This window comes from Triturus cristatus, chromosome 2_1 (genome assembly GCF_964204655.1).
Source record: "Triturus cristatus chromosome 2_1, aTriCri1.1, whole genome shotgun sequence".
In the NCBI taxonomy this organism is placed as follows: Eukaryota; Metazoa; Chordata; class Amphibia; order Caudata; family Salamandridae; genus Triturus; species Triturus cristatus.
The window spans coordinates 212,082,155-212,097,861 of NC_140581.1; the positions used below are offsets into that span (position 1 = coordinate 212,082,155).

The 15,707-nt window shown below is 45.7% G+C and overlaps 1 protein-coding gene across 2 annotated transcripts in view; it reads right to left on the reverse strand.

The window, feature by feature from the left end:
* The window catches only part of CCDC68 (coiled-coil domain containing 68), a 167,100-nt gene that overhangs the window by 134,468 nt on the left and 16,925 nt on the right, over positions 1-15,707 (reverse strand). Inside the window, exons 2-3 of one of the 2 annotated variants that reach the window (XM_085629985.1) lie at positions 10,809-10,953; positions 3,830-3,916 (exon numbers count right to left, since the gene is read on the reverse strand). In XM_085629985.1, coding sequence (XP_085486111.1) covers positions 3,830-3,916; positions 10,809-10,934 — 213 coding nt within the window. In that variant the 5' untranslated portion in view covers positions 10,935-10,953. Of the gene's footprint in view, positions 1-3,701; positions 3,917-10,808; positions 10,954-15,707 lie in introns of both variants that reach the window. The other variant, XM_085629992.1, reaches the window with a different exon arrangement.

A 15,707-nucleotide genomic window follows, 5' to 3' on the forward strand; every position in this document is an offset into this window, starting at 1 on the left:
TATACCCCCACCAGGAGGCCCCTTCAGATCCAGACTGAGATCTGCAGGCAGCTTAGCAATAAACAGAGGATTGGCAATGCTCTCTCCACCAAACCTCCAATGGCACAGAACGACATAAAGCTAATTTAATAATTGTGACAACCACAAACTAACTTCACCCATGTACGCGGAAGGCACTTATATCTAGTGTGACACTGGCCCTGATGTGTGATTTGTGTTGCATACCAGATAAAGGTGATACGTTGGAAGGAGATCTTGCATTAGGCCATCCCTGTAATAAAGCTTAGACCCGTTCCTGGCCACAAAACCCCCAAGCACTTTTGAAAAGGCAGTGCTAAAGGACATTGACATGAACGATAGAAAGACCTTCCAAAACATGTGAAGGCAGGAGAGACGGGCTCTAAATGAGATCAAGTAGAACCATAAATATCTATTAAACCTACTGATAGAGGGGGAGGGGTCATCTTCCAGAATTGCACAAATTACAGGGCAGAGTGTTTACGACTGTTGTGGGGCACACGGAACTATCAAGTACTCCATTCTGACCCTACTGTGAGCTTGATCAGTGAGATAAAAATGATGGTAGAGGAAGGAAGAGGGAACCTTTAGGTGTCCAAAAAGGTAGGCCCATTTCTTTTGGCTTATGGTGGAAATGGCCCTTTTTGCAGCCTTATCCCCAAACCTTTTGCTTTTTGAACAGTCTGAACGATCACACTTGTAAAAGCGTGATGGGTTGTAGTTATCCAGGTACTGTCACTGGCAGCAGTGGCAATTGGTGGTGCAATCTGTGGTGGCCTTCCAACGATTGCCCTTTTTTTTTCTATTACAAATTAAGCGCGAGTCCGGAGACATTAGAGAACCAACCACAGCCCTATCACAGAGATAGGTTTTTGGAACAAACATTTATATGAAGACCTTTCCCCATACGGGCTGTCAGGTCTCATCTGGCCAAACACAAGATGGACAAAGGTTGAAATTTGCCAAAACACTGCTGTTAAATACTTTGTTATAGGCCACAACACAATATGTGGATGAAGAACAGCTTCATGATGTAGCCAAGAGATCAGCATTTGAAACAGAATAGGAGCTTAAGCCACAGAGGTAGATCTCTCAAGTAGGATAATGCTCAAACCGAATCATAGTAAGAATGTGTGTACAGTGATAAACACTGCATCAAATTATTCAATCGTTCGATCATCAATGATCAAGGGTTGTAGTAGAACTCTGGATTCAAATTTATTGAACGCCTTGCAGAAAGGGAAGAGAAGGCAGAATATTGACGTATTCTGGTAATGACTATTCTGGTTTGATATTGGAAAATATTAGCCAATGTATAAGAGTAAAGGAGTAGTTAAAACTTAATAAAGAATTTTTAAAAACTAAATTGTAGTTCCTCCTTATTTCAGCATCTCATGCCAATAAACCAAATACTGTATAAATTGTGGTGATATCCTAGACTCTAAACTCACGTTTTATTGATCGAGCCAAATCTATGATGGCCAGTCTGGTCAAAAGAATCATCCTTAAATCTCAAATCAACCCCATGGACAAAAGTGCTTGGTTCCAGTTGATGCTTTTAAGGAGATTTGTCGCTCATTGCATATGAAGATCTAAAGACTCTAGTTTAGTCTCTGGTGCTGTCCAGACTGGACTACAGTAATTCCCTCCTGACTGGAATTCCCAAAACTCACCTTGCATCTCTTAAAGCAGTGCTGCATGCAAACGATAATTTTGGCACTGAAAGCAGCAAATGTGACTATGTAACACCAAACTTACTTATGCTTCAATGGCTCCTCATTGTAGTTAGATTGCTTTTTAACACAGCATGACAGCACTCCTTGATACTTTAACTAACAAACGTATCCGGTCAGGTGGCCTTCACTGTCTTTGGAGCATGAGAAAATTTCTACTAGTACCTCCGAAATTCAAGAAAGGACACACAAGGGCTCAATCTTTCAGAGTTAATGCTACCAGAATCTGGAATGCCCCTCCCAAGTGCCCTATTCACCATCAAATCCTTGGCTATATTCAAGAAAGATCTCAAACTCTTACTTATCTAGAGATATTGGAACTCCGGACTAATCTAAATGTGTTTCCTTATACATGGTTGAACCTAATACATGCTCCTTGGCTCTGTATTTTTTATATATTTACAATTCCTTCCCCTCACTAATACTTATTTTTCCTATTATTATATTTTACTTCCACTGTATTGCTTTCTCCCGTCTGTTTAGGTCCCTGCATCACAGTGCTAACAGTACTGCATCCAATAAATCTCCTTGTATTATATTTTTCTTCTCCTCATTTTGTTCCTATGTTTTTTTTATAACAAACTGAGATTTTCAAGAGAATGTACCTATACAATTAACACCTGTTCCAATACGTGAGCATGCATATACAGTTATAATGCCAGTGTTACAGTTACCATATTGCTACGTTGTCGCCATCTCCTGGATCCACTATATACATGGACATAACTGGTCCTATTCGTGTTACATCTTCACACGCTATTTATTAAGTGTATATGCTAATTTTAACAGGTAGTACATATACCCTTCTAGTACAATCAAACAATCCTGGGTCCCTCCCGCCCCCCCCCCACCTCACAGTTAACTAACTGGGCATCACGATTGGTATCTATTCTAGATTTGTAGAGTAGGCATCTATTGCATTTTTAACAGTAAACATTAACAATCAACACAGTTTTGTTTTCAGCGTCTAGTTCCAAGGTTACCTTGTATATGCTGTTTGTGCATCTGATTTCTGTGGCTCTGAACCATGCACTAGCTATTCTGTGGTGCATTAGCAGCATAGGCGGCTTGCGCCATTGTCTATGGTGTATCATTTGCAGGGTCAGCTGTCAGTTGTGCAGTCCCACCCCATGATTTGAAGGTCTCCGGCAGCATGTCCCAGGCCATTCCTATGGGAAATTTACGCTGCCCTCGCTGCTCCCCTTTGCGTATTGCAGCGCTTTCAGCTAGGCTCCACTTCTCTACCTCCTCTTTCCATGCCTCTATTTTTATGTTGTTCCTATGTGAACGCTTAATTTAACTATGCAGTAAATTCTCATGTTCTTTTCAAGTACCGATACTACTTCCATTGTTTGTAGAGCTCTTCGATGCCATGTCCATGCTATATAAAACTGTATAAATAATAAGACAGATTCTGTCTGTGGACTCAGACAAATTAAAGAGTAAAATGGCATCTATCACAGTGAGAGGAGCCAGTTGCTGAAGTGGGTTGGCTCACTGCCCCACGCAGTAGACTGCGGTGGACACATGCAAAATGTGAACGATACTGAACAGACCAATGGATAAAGATGGCTAACTAAAAGCACCTGGATATAGAATTATCTATTTTCTAAGGATTTATAGGGCAACATGGAATGTCTTGGTCAATGCCATGTATGAAGAAAAGGACAAGAAGCCATTATTCCCAGATAAATAATTAGTCCTGGTGCAATAGTACACGGTTCACCTCAATGTATGGGGATGATTTTGGCATGCACTGCAACATCCTGTGAACGAAGTATGCATCAGTGATTAAAGGTTTCAATCAAGCAATGTATTCTTTCAGGTATGTGAACTCATGGACAGAACCTAACAGGAGGATCCTCCAAGGATCACTTTCATTTTCTCCACCTTCCCTCACTGTGCCCATCAACATATTTTTACATCCTAGACACCCTTTTCTTTGCTTACCTGTGTGAAGCTCATTAATGGTCAGGCTGCAGTCTACTATGTTTTTTTCTTTGCCTTGGATTTTGGAACACAAATGAGCAAACTCCAATGTATGATTCACATATAAGGAATTGCTCAGCATCAATTACCTTAGAATCAAGTTTGTGATTTGTGGATATATTTCCAATGTCATCCTTAAATATCTGATTTCGAATCTTCTCTAGTGTTGTTCGTATCTAGAAGAAAACAGATGTACAAATTACTAAAATAAAAATACATTTAAAATAATCACCTACTGTTAACCTTAGCCAATAACTATGCAATACAAAACTCCTCCTTGGCAAATTTTCAGTCCTCAATAATGTGTGTCAATCTATGCATGGCAATCATGTTTTTTCACAAAAATTCTCCTTGCAGTAGGATTTTTGATTTGTCATTAGAAATATCACTGTATGCTTCTGTTACCCATTTCAACATATCCAATGTTCTTCTGTACAAAGGCCATAAAGAGTCATACTAATTGGATGGGAGCAAGTCCTCTGTTACAACACTGTAAAAGGAGTTCACTGACATCACAGTCAACACTCCATGCTTTGTTAAAGGGCTGTTGTCTTTAAAATACTAAGGTACACCTAAGCTACAGGGATCTTACGGTAGGAGGAGAGTTAACACATGCATAAAGCTCCATAAAGTGGATTACGGACTCCCCCATCTCTACTGATTGTTAGTCAGTCAGTTAAAAATCTTTATTCATCATAAAACCATAAAAGATACATAAAAAACAACAACAACATGAAACAAGTCAATAAAAGGTTTTTAAAAACGAGACATATCTGAAAGTTTCTATACAGACATTAATAAAACAATAGAATTCTAATATTAATTTCTTACATTATATTCCTTATTTGAAGATACACTGTAACATTCTAGCCACTCGAGAACATAATGATCTGATGGACATGTTTGCAGCTAGAGGATAACAGGCCTATAATATCTAAATTGTAATAACCCCAATAAATGGTATTAACAAGCGTTTTATAGGAAACCTATACAAATGGCAAAAAAACACTAAATGCACAGTGGACTGCTTGGAGCAGTTGTCACATGGACATAATTGTAGATCATTTCATAGGCCTGTCTTTGGCAAGATAAATAGACAATGAACAATAATCAGCCTAAAACACGTAAGGAGAAATCTGTGTGCAGCATTGTCAATAATTGAGAAGTATGGCTCAATATCATTTGTGATGGAAATCACATTATAAGCAAATATACAGTGGGCTTATTAAACTCGTATAAAAACCCTCCCTTCCACCGATTTTTTAAAAAAAAGATAGACTTTAGCATATTGCACGTAGAGGAGTTCGTGAATTCTGGATAGAAAAAAATCTCTGGGTTTCCTAACCATTCCAACCAGCTTTTTTTTATTATAATTTACACACCGAATCCTTGACACATCTTCTAGGGCCAAGAAACCTAAAATGACTAAGTAGTTAAAATTTGTCTCCAGCTTACACCATATGGAACACCACAAAGCCAATGGGCGAAAGCATAATTTGATCTTCTAATTATAAAATTGACAAATGTAGATGAGAAATAACAGTGGATGGGTGAGTTCTGGTGTAGGAAGGGGTTTTTAGGCTTCAGGGATAGGAGCAGCTTATGGGTTACAACAGGTTTTTAGGGTTCATGAATAAGTGGAATTTAGGGGTAATGACGGGTGTTTAGAGTTCTGGGGTGGGCAGAGTTTAGGGGTGCCAGGGATGGGTGGAATTTATGACCAGAAAGAGTTTTAGGACTCAGGAATGGGTGAAGTTTGGATGTAGAAAGGTTTTTTTTTTTTTTTTAGGGATGAGGGATTATGGGGTAAATTGGGATTTTTAGGGGTCTGGGATGGCTAGAGTTTAGGTGTGCTGAGGGGTCTTTAGGGTTCATGGATGGGTGGTGTTTAGGGGGGTGAGATTTTTTTAGGGTTCGGGATGGGTGGAGTTGAGGAGTGGTGAGGCAGGGGTGTAACGCTTGACCCTGCAGCGCAAGTAGATCCCAACCATTCAGAGTGCCCCACCACCCTCTTCGAGGGGTCTCCATTCAGCCCAGGTCACTAAATATATGCGATATATCAGAGACTCTGGGGCCCCTCATCATATTCTGCAGGAAAGCACTATCATTGTGCATCATGCCACTGTGGTGAGGGGTTTTAATGGTCAGCAAGGTCTAGGCTTAGAAATGAGTTAAGGTTCAGGAATGGATGGATGGTAGGGGTAATGATGGTTTTTAAGGTTCAGGAATGAGTGGTGTTTAGGGGTCAGTTTAGGTGCAGGTTAGGTGTGTAGAGGGGTTTGTAGGCTTCATGAGTGGGTGGAGTTTAGAAGTTACATTTTTTGTCTGTGTAAAAGATGTAATCCAAAGTAATATCCCCTTAAGTATAGCTCAATACCTCAGATAAAATTGGAAGTAAAACCTGCAACAATTGTATTCACACCTTAAAAATTAAGCGTGCAAAAGCCAATTATGAAAAAATAAAACATTCAAAGAATTGGTTTCTAAGAGATGGTAAATGCCATTCAACCTTTAAATGTGCATTAAACAGGTTATATTAAATAGTTTCTCAGTAATGGTATTTTATGTATTTAAATTTTTAGAATAACTTTGCTTTCCATATACATCCCTAGACGCAACACTTCACAGCCATTTTTGGCTATTTATTTATGTTTACAGTTACATAGGATGGCATAAACTTTCTATCGGCTTTTGCACAGCGATCTGCTAAGGTTTGTGGATAATGGTTGAACAGATTTATTATTTTCAGTCAGATTTCTAGTACCTAGCATCCCTGCTCACTGCACCACTCACATTTCAACTATCATCTTATGTGTCTGCAGAGGTTAGTAAGTGGCACCTGTGTTTCTGGGGCTAAGGGGGTTCTGTTTGGCCCAAACCATTTGTAAATCTGTGAGGATAAGACTTTGTAAGATTTGATTGACCTGGGCCCCAAAAATGTTGTATTATGCCTCTGCACAAAACACTCAATCAATCAATCAATGCATTTGTAGAGTGCGCTACATACCTGTGAGGGTCTCAAGGCGCTGGGGGGGGTGGGGGGGGGGGGGGGGTGAAGTGGGGGGGGGGCGCTGCTACTGATCGTAGAGCCAGGTCTTGAGAAGTCTCCTGAAGGCCAGCAGGTCCTGGGTCTGTCGTAGGTTGGCAGGGAGATTGTTCCAGGTCTTGGCAGCGAGGTAGGAGAAGGATCTGCCTCCCGCGGTGGTTTTCCGGATGCGAGGAACTGTGGCGAGGATGAGGGTGGCAGAGCGGAGGTTGCGGGTGGGGGTGTGGAAGCTGAGTCGGTTGTTGAGGTATGTCGGTCCGGTTTTGTGTAGAGCCTTGTGTGCGTGGACGAGGAGCTTGAAGGCGATCCTTTTGTCGACTGGGAGCCAGTGCAGGCCTCTCAGGTGGGGTGCGATGTGGCTGCGTCGGGGGATGTCGAGAATCAGTCGTGCAGAGGCGTTCTGGATTCGTTTTAGTCGTCTCCGGAGCTTGGCTGTTGTTCCCGAGTAGAGGGCATTTCCATAGTAGAGTCTGTTGGTGATGAGGGCCTGGTTGACGGTTTTTCTTGTGTCGGGAGGGATCCACTTGAAAATCCTGCGGAGCATTCGGAGGGTGCAGAAGCAGGATGCGGAGACGGCGTGGACTTGCTTCGTCATGGAGAGGGAGGAGTCGAGGATGACCCCAAGGTTGCATGCGTGGTCGGTGGGTTGCGGGGGTGTACCTAATGATGTGGGCCACCAGGAGTCGTCCCAGGCTGATGGGGTGGGTCCGAGGATGAGAACTTCCGTCTTGTCTGAGTTCAGCTTCAGTCTGCTGTCCTTCATCCAGTCGGCGACGGCCTTCATTCCTCTGTGGAGGTTGGCTTTGGCGGTGTTGGGGTCTTCGGTGAGGGAAATGATCAACTGGGTGTCGTCGGCGTAGGAGAGGATGTTGAGGCTGTGTTGTCTTGCGACGTGGGCGAGTTGAGCCATGTAGATATTGAACAGCGTCGGGCTGAGGGAGGAACCCTGTGGGACGCCGCAGATGATCTTGGTGGTTCTTGAGCGGAATGGAGGGAGGCGGATGCTCTGGGTTCTGCCAGAGAGGAAGGATGTGGTCCAGGCCAGGGCCTTCTCTTGCATTCCGGCGTCATGGAGGCGCGCTGCTAGGGTGCGGTGGCAGACCGCGTCGAAGGCAGCTGATAGGTCCAGGAGGATGAGGGCGGCCGTTTCTCCTTTGTCCATCAGGATCCTGATGTCGTCAGTGGCGGCGATGAGGGCGGTCTCGGTGCTGTGGTTGCTGCGGAATCCAGATTGGGATGGGTCCAGGACGTTGTTGTCTTCGAGGTGGCGGGTCAGCTGTTTGTTGACAATTTTCTCTGTCACTTTTGCCGGGAACGGGAGCAGGGAGATGGGCCGGAAGTTCTTGAGGTCCTTGGGGTCCGCCTTGGATTTCTTTTGAAGGGCGTTGATCTCGGCGTGCTTCCAGCTTGTCGGGAAGGTTGCAGTCTCAAAGGAGCAGTTGATGGTTTTTCGGAGGTGGGGTGCGATGGTTGTGCTTGCTTTGTTGAAGACGTGGTGAGGGCAGGAGTCGGATGGGGATCCGGAGTGGATGGAGTTCATGGTTTTGATGGTGTCTTCGTCGCTGATGTGAGTCCAGGTGGCGTGTTTTGGTGGTGATCGCAGGGGTGGTGGGCTCGGTGGTGGGTGTTGGGGGGGGTCGGAGTTCAAGCTGTCGTGGATGTCGCCGATCTTGCGATGGAAGAAAGTGGCCAGGGAGTCGCACAGGTCTTGTGATGGTGGGATGTCGTTGGTGTTGGACCTGGGGTTGGAGAGTTCTTTCACGATGCTGAAGAGTTCTTTGGTGTTGTGTGCGTTGTTGTCTAACCAGTCCTTGAAGGCGGTCCTCTTGGCGGTTCTGATGAGTTGGTGGTGTCTGCGGGTGGCGTTTTTGTGGGCCTCAAGGCTGTCTGGTGTTCGATCGTGGTGCCATTTTTTCTTCAGCTTCCGACAGGTGCACTTGGAGGTCCGGAGGTCTTCGGTGAACCAGGCCGCTTTCCTGTTGGTGTGGTTGGTAGTGGAGGTTTTGAGGGGGGGAGAGGGTGTTGGCGCAGTCGTTGATCCATTGTTTGAGGTTGGTCACGGCGGTGTCTGGGTCGGTGGGGGTCGGCGGGTGGACTCAGGGCGAGGGTGGTAGTCAGTTGGTCCTTGGTGACCTTGCCCCAGCGGCGGCTAGGTAGCTGTTGGGTGCGGTGGTGGGTTTCCTGAAGGTGAAGTGGATGCATCTGTGGTCCGTTCGGTGGTGTGGTTGAAAGATACGTGGGGGCTTGTGGAGAAGATGTGATCCAGTGTGTGACCAGCGGCGTGGGTGGGTGTTGTGACGAGCTGTTTGAGTCCGAGGTCGGCGAGGTTGTCAATCAGGGCGGCGGAGTTGGTGTCATTGTTGTTTTCGAGGTGGAAGTTCAGGTCCCTGAGGAGAATGTTGTCTGTGGAGGTGAGTGCGTGGGCGCTGAGGAGGTCGGCGATGGTGTCGCAGAACTGTGGTCGTGGACCGGGTGGTCTGTAGACGAGAGTTCCTCGGGTGGTGTTGGGGTCGGTGTGGATCTGGAAGTGCATGTGCTCGGCGGTGATGAGGGTGTCGTCGGTGTTGGTTGAGACTCTGAGGGTGTCCTTGTGGATGATGGCGATTCCCCTTCCCACTCCGTTGGTGCGGTCTCTGCGGGAGATCTTGTAGCCCTCCGGGATGGCTATGGCGATGTCTGGTGCTGAGGTGGCGTTCAGCCAGGTCTCCGTCAGGAAGGCAACGTCGGGGGCGGTGGAGTCTAGGAGGTCCCAGAGTTCGATGGCGTGCTTGCGAGCGGAGCGGGTGTTGAGGAGGATGCAGCGGAGGTGGTTGGGTCCGCTAGCAGGTGGTTTGTAGGGCTGGATGCTGGTGTATCTGCAGTTCCGGCAGGCGAAGGGTGCTTGGGTGTGCTTCGGGGTGGCCCGGTAGCAGGGGTGGTATCGTCCGGTGTTGAGTGCGTGGAGGGTGCTGGAGTCGTAGTGCAGTCTGGTGTTGAGGGGTGGCGGGGGCCAGGGGTTCTGGCGTTAGGCGTGGTCCAGGCGCAGACGGACGCAGACGGACGCAGACAGGCTTGCCTTAGGCGCGCATCCACTGCGCCAGCGGCGCGCCCGCTGCCACGCGACGCCCTCCATAAGAGGCGAAGTGGGGGGGTGGAGCAGCTGGGAGGCGGGAGCTGGGCGGCCAATGGGCGAGGGCGCAGTGTACAGAAGAGAAAAGGGGGCCGGGCCGCGGGGAGCAGCGGCGGGGAGTGGGCACAGAGGGCGAGGGAACAGAATGGGCAAAAACAGAGGGGCAGGAAAACGAAAAATGAAATAACAGCCAGAGGGGGAGAAAAAAAAAAACAGAGCAACAATACAATGAACAGAAACAGGTACCAGGGGCACCCCAGCGGCGAACCCTAGTCAGCAGCAGCGGCAGTAGGCAGTCACGGGCAACCAGGAGGAGCCGTGGGGAGTGACCAGAGGTCAGGTCACACTCCCTGCCGCACGGCGCCCTTCATAAGAGGCCAAGTGGGAGGGAGGAGCAGCTGGGAGGCGGGAGCGGGGCGGCCAATGGGCGAGGGCACAGAAGAGAAAAGGGGGCGGGGCCGCAAGGAGCAGCGGCGGGGAGCGGGCACAGAGGGCGAGGGAACAGAATCGGCAAAAATAGAGGGGCAGGAAAACGAAAAATGAAATAACAGCCAGAGGGGGAGAAAAAAACAGAGCAACAATACAATGAACAGAAACAGGTACCAGGGGCACACCAGCGGCGAACCCTAGTCAGCAGCAGGGGCCGTAGGCTGTCACAGGCAACCAGGAGGAGCCGTGCGACGTGGGGAGTGACCAGAGGTCTTATACTTAACTTTATTAATGTCTACAGATCTCTTTACTTGTAAATATATATTAAAACTTCAACAGAGCAAATGGTGCCATTCCAAACATAACAAAAAGCCATCATGTGAGACTCTTTCTACAAACTTCCAAGGATATGAAGGAGGCCGAATCATATATGGCAATTACAAACACATTGAAATAAAAATGTTCTCATTGCTTTTTAGTTTACCTGTTTGACATACTCGGTTTCTTCTTTAATTTGTGCTGGGGTGGATCCATATAAAAGGATGGAATTTTCTTCTTCATCGAGTTCTCGTTTCATAAGTCCATTTTCAGCCAATGGCATGGTTGCCATTGCAAATTGGCCACCCGCACTACAAAATAAACAGTTTCACTTGCATTTGCCCAAACACATCATCACCAACACGCGCTGTATTAGCTTTGGCTTTATTTCATTGGCTTGAGGCTTTTTTGGAAAGTACAACTGCAATTAAAATATACATGGGCACATTTTAAAATCATCAGAATTTCCACAGATCCATTCTTCCCATTTTACGTTTGAGATTTCTCCTTTTACTTTGAGTTTTTATTTAGTCTCGATAGACACAAAACTAATACAAATTGAGCTAGTATTGAATTTTCATTAAAATAGTTAAAATGTGTTATTGTAATAAGTGCAAAGGCATTAAAGTAGCTTTCATCAAATCCAAAGCAACAGTTTCTTCATCGAAAGCATGTTCAGGGAAAGAATAAGAATGTACTGAATTCTTTTCTACCCAAGAATTCCAACTTAAAATAGAAGAGACGCATTTCTTCAGTGCCACAAAATGTCCTAAAATGTACAGTAGTGAGTAACATACAATTCCAATCATAGTATATTTGACATCAGTGTTTGCAGTGGACCCCGCGTTGAGTATGGGTCTAAAAAGATATCCCAGCACATCCATCTCTCTCCCACCCCCACCAGCCCCCCCCCCCCTCCATCCCCACACCCCACAACCGCAGGACATCAAGCCAGACAGTGATAGAAATACAGGCGGATGAGGAAAGCAGCAAGCAGTAAATGGGACAGTGGAAACAAGATAGAATATACCTTCCAGGGAGGTGATTCTCCTTCCTGCACACAAGTACCATGAGCTGTAGAGAAGGGCACATAGCCTCCTATGCTCCAGCATTTGTAATATCATGTGGGGCATACATGGTCCCCGTGCATCTAATGGACTGGTATTGCCTGCCCACCAGCCAATCTGAGCGCAGAACAGAGATACGGCATCTACAGAGAAAGGCTCATTTGTGGTCAGCAGGTTTCAATTTATTTCCTAGTCTGCGCCTCCCCTCTGTCCTCCAGGACATTCTTCTTGAATGTTCCCCGACTATATAGTCATTACAAAGTGCTGACAGTAAAAGACAACATCTGCAATCAGGAAGCAGGACCGAAGAAAACATAGGTATGCTTGTTCAAACAAACCATGAACCTCAGTATGAATAAATGCTATTTGGCAATTAATATATGTTTTTCTGTTAACAAAGAATAGTTGGATTACAGAAGATCAGTTGTTGCCGAATTGTGCAAAAAAGAGTTGAAAATGTGTATATATACACTGCATAAGCTATTAAAAAAACTTCACAGCTACATCTCTCTTCGATGCTTTATTTTCTTACAGTGCTACCTGATTGGACAGCTTTAGTGCTACAAAATAGTCTGTGCGTGATTTACAGGATAACAGTGCAAACATTTAAGGGCATACAAAATGGCTGAGCTTCAAGATTCCTTTTATAGATAAATGCATTTGTCACATTAGGAGCTCGTAAAACTGAAGCCAATTGTTGCAAACCTTTGGTCCCTGGAAATCCTGAGGGCTGCACTCAACACTCCACTGCTGTGGTGAGAACCTTCCAGGGACTCACAGAGGGGGGCGTTGCCTCGCAATCTTTCATCTCCCGCATATCCAGCGCGTCCCACTCTCTTATTCTGTACGGAAACACGTAGGCACGAAAGACAGGTTTGCTTAGTTTGCGGCTGCATGACCGGCAGAAGCTGGCTGACGAGCATCTGTCTCGACCCTCATGACTTGGTACCTTCCAAGAGCGACCTTTATCAGTAAAGACCTGCTACATTAAGCAACAGCATGTGCGGAGACCTTCTATAATTCAAGGCCAGAAAGTGTCAACATAACTGCCAGTAGCGTGGCCTCTTCTCCATGAGGGACGCAGCACAGTGGCTCTGCTGGAGCCAGAAGGCCGCAGTATACCATGCCTTTTTTATCATCATCACCATGAAATAAATTAAAACCAATCAGTTTATTTTCATAAGCATGGATACAGACCCTCTCCAATCCTGATGTAGCTTCCACTGGTCTTGGCTGTTTCGTGGTGGTTGGGGTGGGAGGGTAACCGCTGAAGCGGTTTTAGATTTAAAGTGCTACCTTTGCAACTCTGCTTCTGTCAGCTCCACCTGCATTTCGGACCGGAAGAGCAATGAATGTCTGCACCGCGGCCACCCCCAGTTGAACTCCTCACCTCCACCTGCCCCCAAGTGGCAGAGCCATTTATAGGGCCGACCTCCCATCTGGTCATTCTTGCTGCCCTGGCGTCGGTCTTGCAGTGAGTAGATCGCTGATGTAACTACCATGTTCAGGGGTTCCAGCCCCCTTGTCATTCTACCTTTCAGCTCCCTTGTTTTTACTTCTTGCTTATAAACATGTTGACAGCTCTTGCACACGTATGATGTTCAAAAGAAGCACATTAGTCATGACACTGGATAAGTGAAGCGTATATTTCACGAAGCTTATATTTCACGTAATACACTGGTATTTTCAAGTTTAGCACCCCATGCTCTTTCGGAACTTGCACATTGCTATGTTGAGTTTGTTGTGGGATTCCTCAACTTTGCAAGATGCTGCCCTCATGTCTGGGACCATATGATCATTGTGGAGCCACGTTTATTGCTCACGTCCCATCATCAGCTGTTTTCTTCCGAGGCATGTCAAGTTATTGCCCCCCAGATGGACCACCACCACATCTAGTTTGTTGTGCATTGCCACCATCCCAGTTATCTTTGGGGTAGCTAGCACCATTTAATTCCCAACTTACCAAACCACCTTACATTTGTCTTGAACAGTAGTAGGTCCCTTGTACTTTGCCCTTTTATCTGCTCAGTATTGCGCCTTGGCAATTAATTAATGTTTGACCACTCAAACCTCTTTCTTATTCTCTTCTCAGAAAATATTAGGGCAAGAGGGAGAGAGCTGTAGTCAACAATGCTTCTGTCTAATGCAGGTATTGTATACTTGAGCCCACTAATCCAGTCTACTGATATCCTTGCCTGACATGCTGTATCCTGTTGCTGTGGCAGATGCAGAGTCTGAATGAGTAGGTGATGAAGTATGCTGCCAACAGCCCATCCCAGCTATGGCCATCTGCATGACTTGCCTGAATATCCCCAAACCCCTGGTGGTCTAATGATCATGAATGTTCTCAAAAATATATCAGGCAATAAGGTGGGTCTTCTATGCAGTCAAGGCTATTCTCCCTGCCTTAACTTAGCTGATCAGTTTTGGAATTTCTCAATCTTAGCACTCAGTGACTCTCTTGCCATGAGAAGCCTGGATCGAGATGTGTCCCCTGCCACTAACTGTCAGTGGCTGAGATAAATTCAAGCATTCCATCTATCACCTTTTGTTTGTTTCAGTTGTCTTGGAGGGAGCCACCAGTTTACTTACTTTGTAAGCTACAAAGAATGCTGCAGCACATGCCACACTGGCATAGAGTTGCTTTGACCTTTATTAATGCTCGCAATTTAAAAAAAAAAAAAATCGGCAACTAGCTAGCATTCTTTCTGCTACACTTGTAGCCAGCCCCAATCTTTCATATCTGGCCTCTGGTAATTACTTTTTTGATGGCTTAGGATCAACCTTCCTTCTGTTGGAATGAGTAAATACGATGTCAATGAATACCATGATATGTGCAGGCCTAACAACGGCAATACCAATAAATGCAATTTCAACGTATGCCATAACCTGTGCCTACAGAACAATGTCAATACCCACAAATTCTATGTCCACCCAACAGTGTTAATACAGGCAGTGACTATGTCAATGTATGCCCTAACCCTTGTTCCTGTTTTGCCAAGCACCCCTGGTCTTTTAATTCTTCAAGATAAATTCATATCTGAGCAATATTTTGGTGAGCCAGAAGAGATTGGTTTATCGAGCCGGACTGCTGTCGAAGTAAAATGTCCCCTGCCCGAACTGATTCATCTGCGCAAACAAGATCGGTGAGCACACACCATAACTGATTAGAAGTTCTGCTGAATCTGAGGGGTGGAGGTCCGTCCAAAGGCTGCGGTCACAAGGGTATGAGACTACATGTGTTCCTTAGTCCCGCATGTGGCGTATGGCAAACTAGGACAAGTGCGTAGATCATTTTTCCCTAGTCAAGACGCTAGAGAAAGATGCAGGTAGCTATAGATTTGTTTTTAGCTTGAACAGTTGGGATTAGCACCACAGTACACCCCTGATCCTTGCCGTGTTATGTAGAGTGACCACCCCGATCTGATCTTTTAGTCAAATTGATTTTCTTAGAGACTTTTGGGGTTTCTTAACACTGGTGGTGGGGGGGGGGGAGGAGATTTAAAAGAACTGGAAAGTTGGATTTTTGCATGTAGACCGCTAAGCGTCAGGCAGTCTGGACACACTATCCCTGGGTGTGAGATAGGGTGTAATTCGCAGTCTGGACACACTATCCCTGGGTGTGAGATAGGGTGTAATTCGGAATGTTAGGGAAAAGTCGTACTTTGGTGAAATAAGGCTTAGCTTGTGTCTGGCCACAGAGAAACAATAGTTGTCAAGTTATTCCTTTTTCTGTATAAAGCAAGGCTACCTTTGTCCACCAAGCCGATGATGGCAGACTCTCAGGCTCTCTTAGTTCTGAGTAGTACACAGGGCATTCCCTCTCCTCGGGCAGCCCGCACTTGTCTCAGTCTGGTGCAACCAGACAACCACTGCTGGCACTTTATGCTTTTAGGAACTATTTTTATGGAAATCTTTTCAAATTGCACATCTCCGGTTCTACTGGTTTGATTTTTGGCATTTTGGTGTCAAATACGTTATAAAATTTTACTCTAATT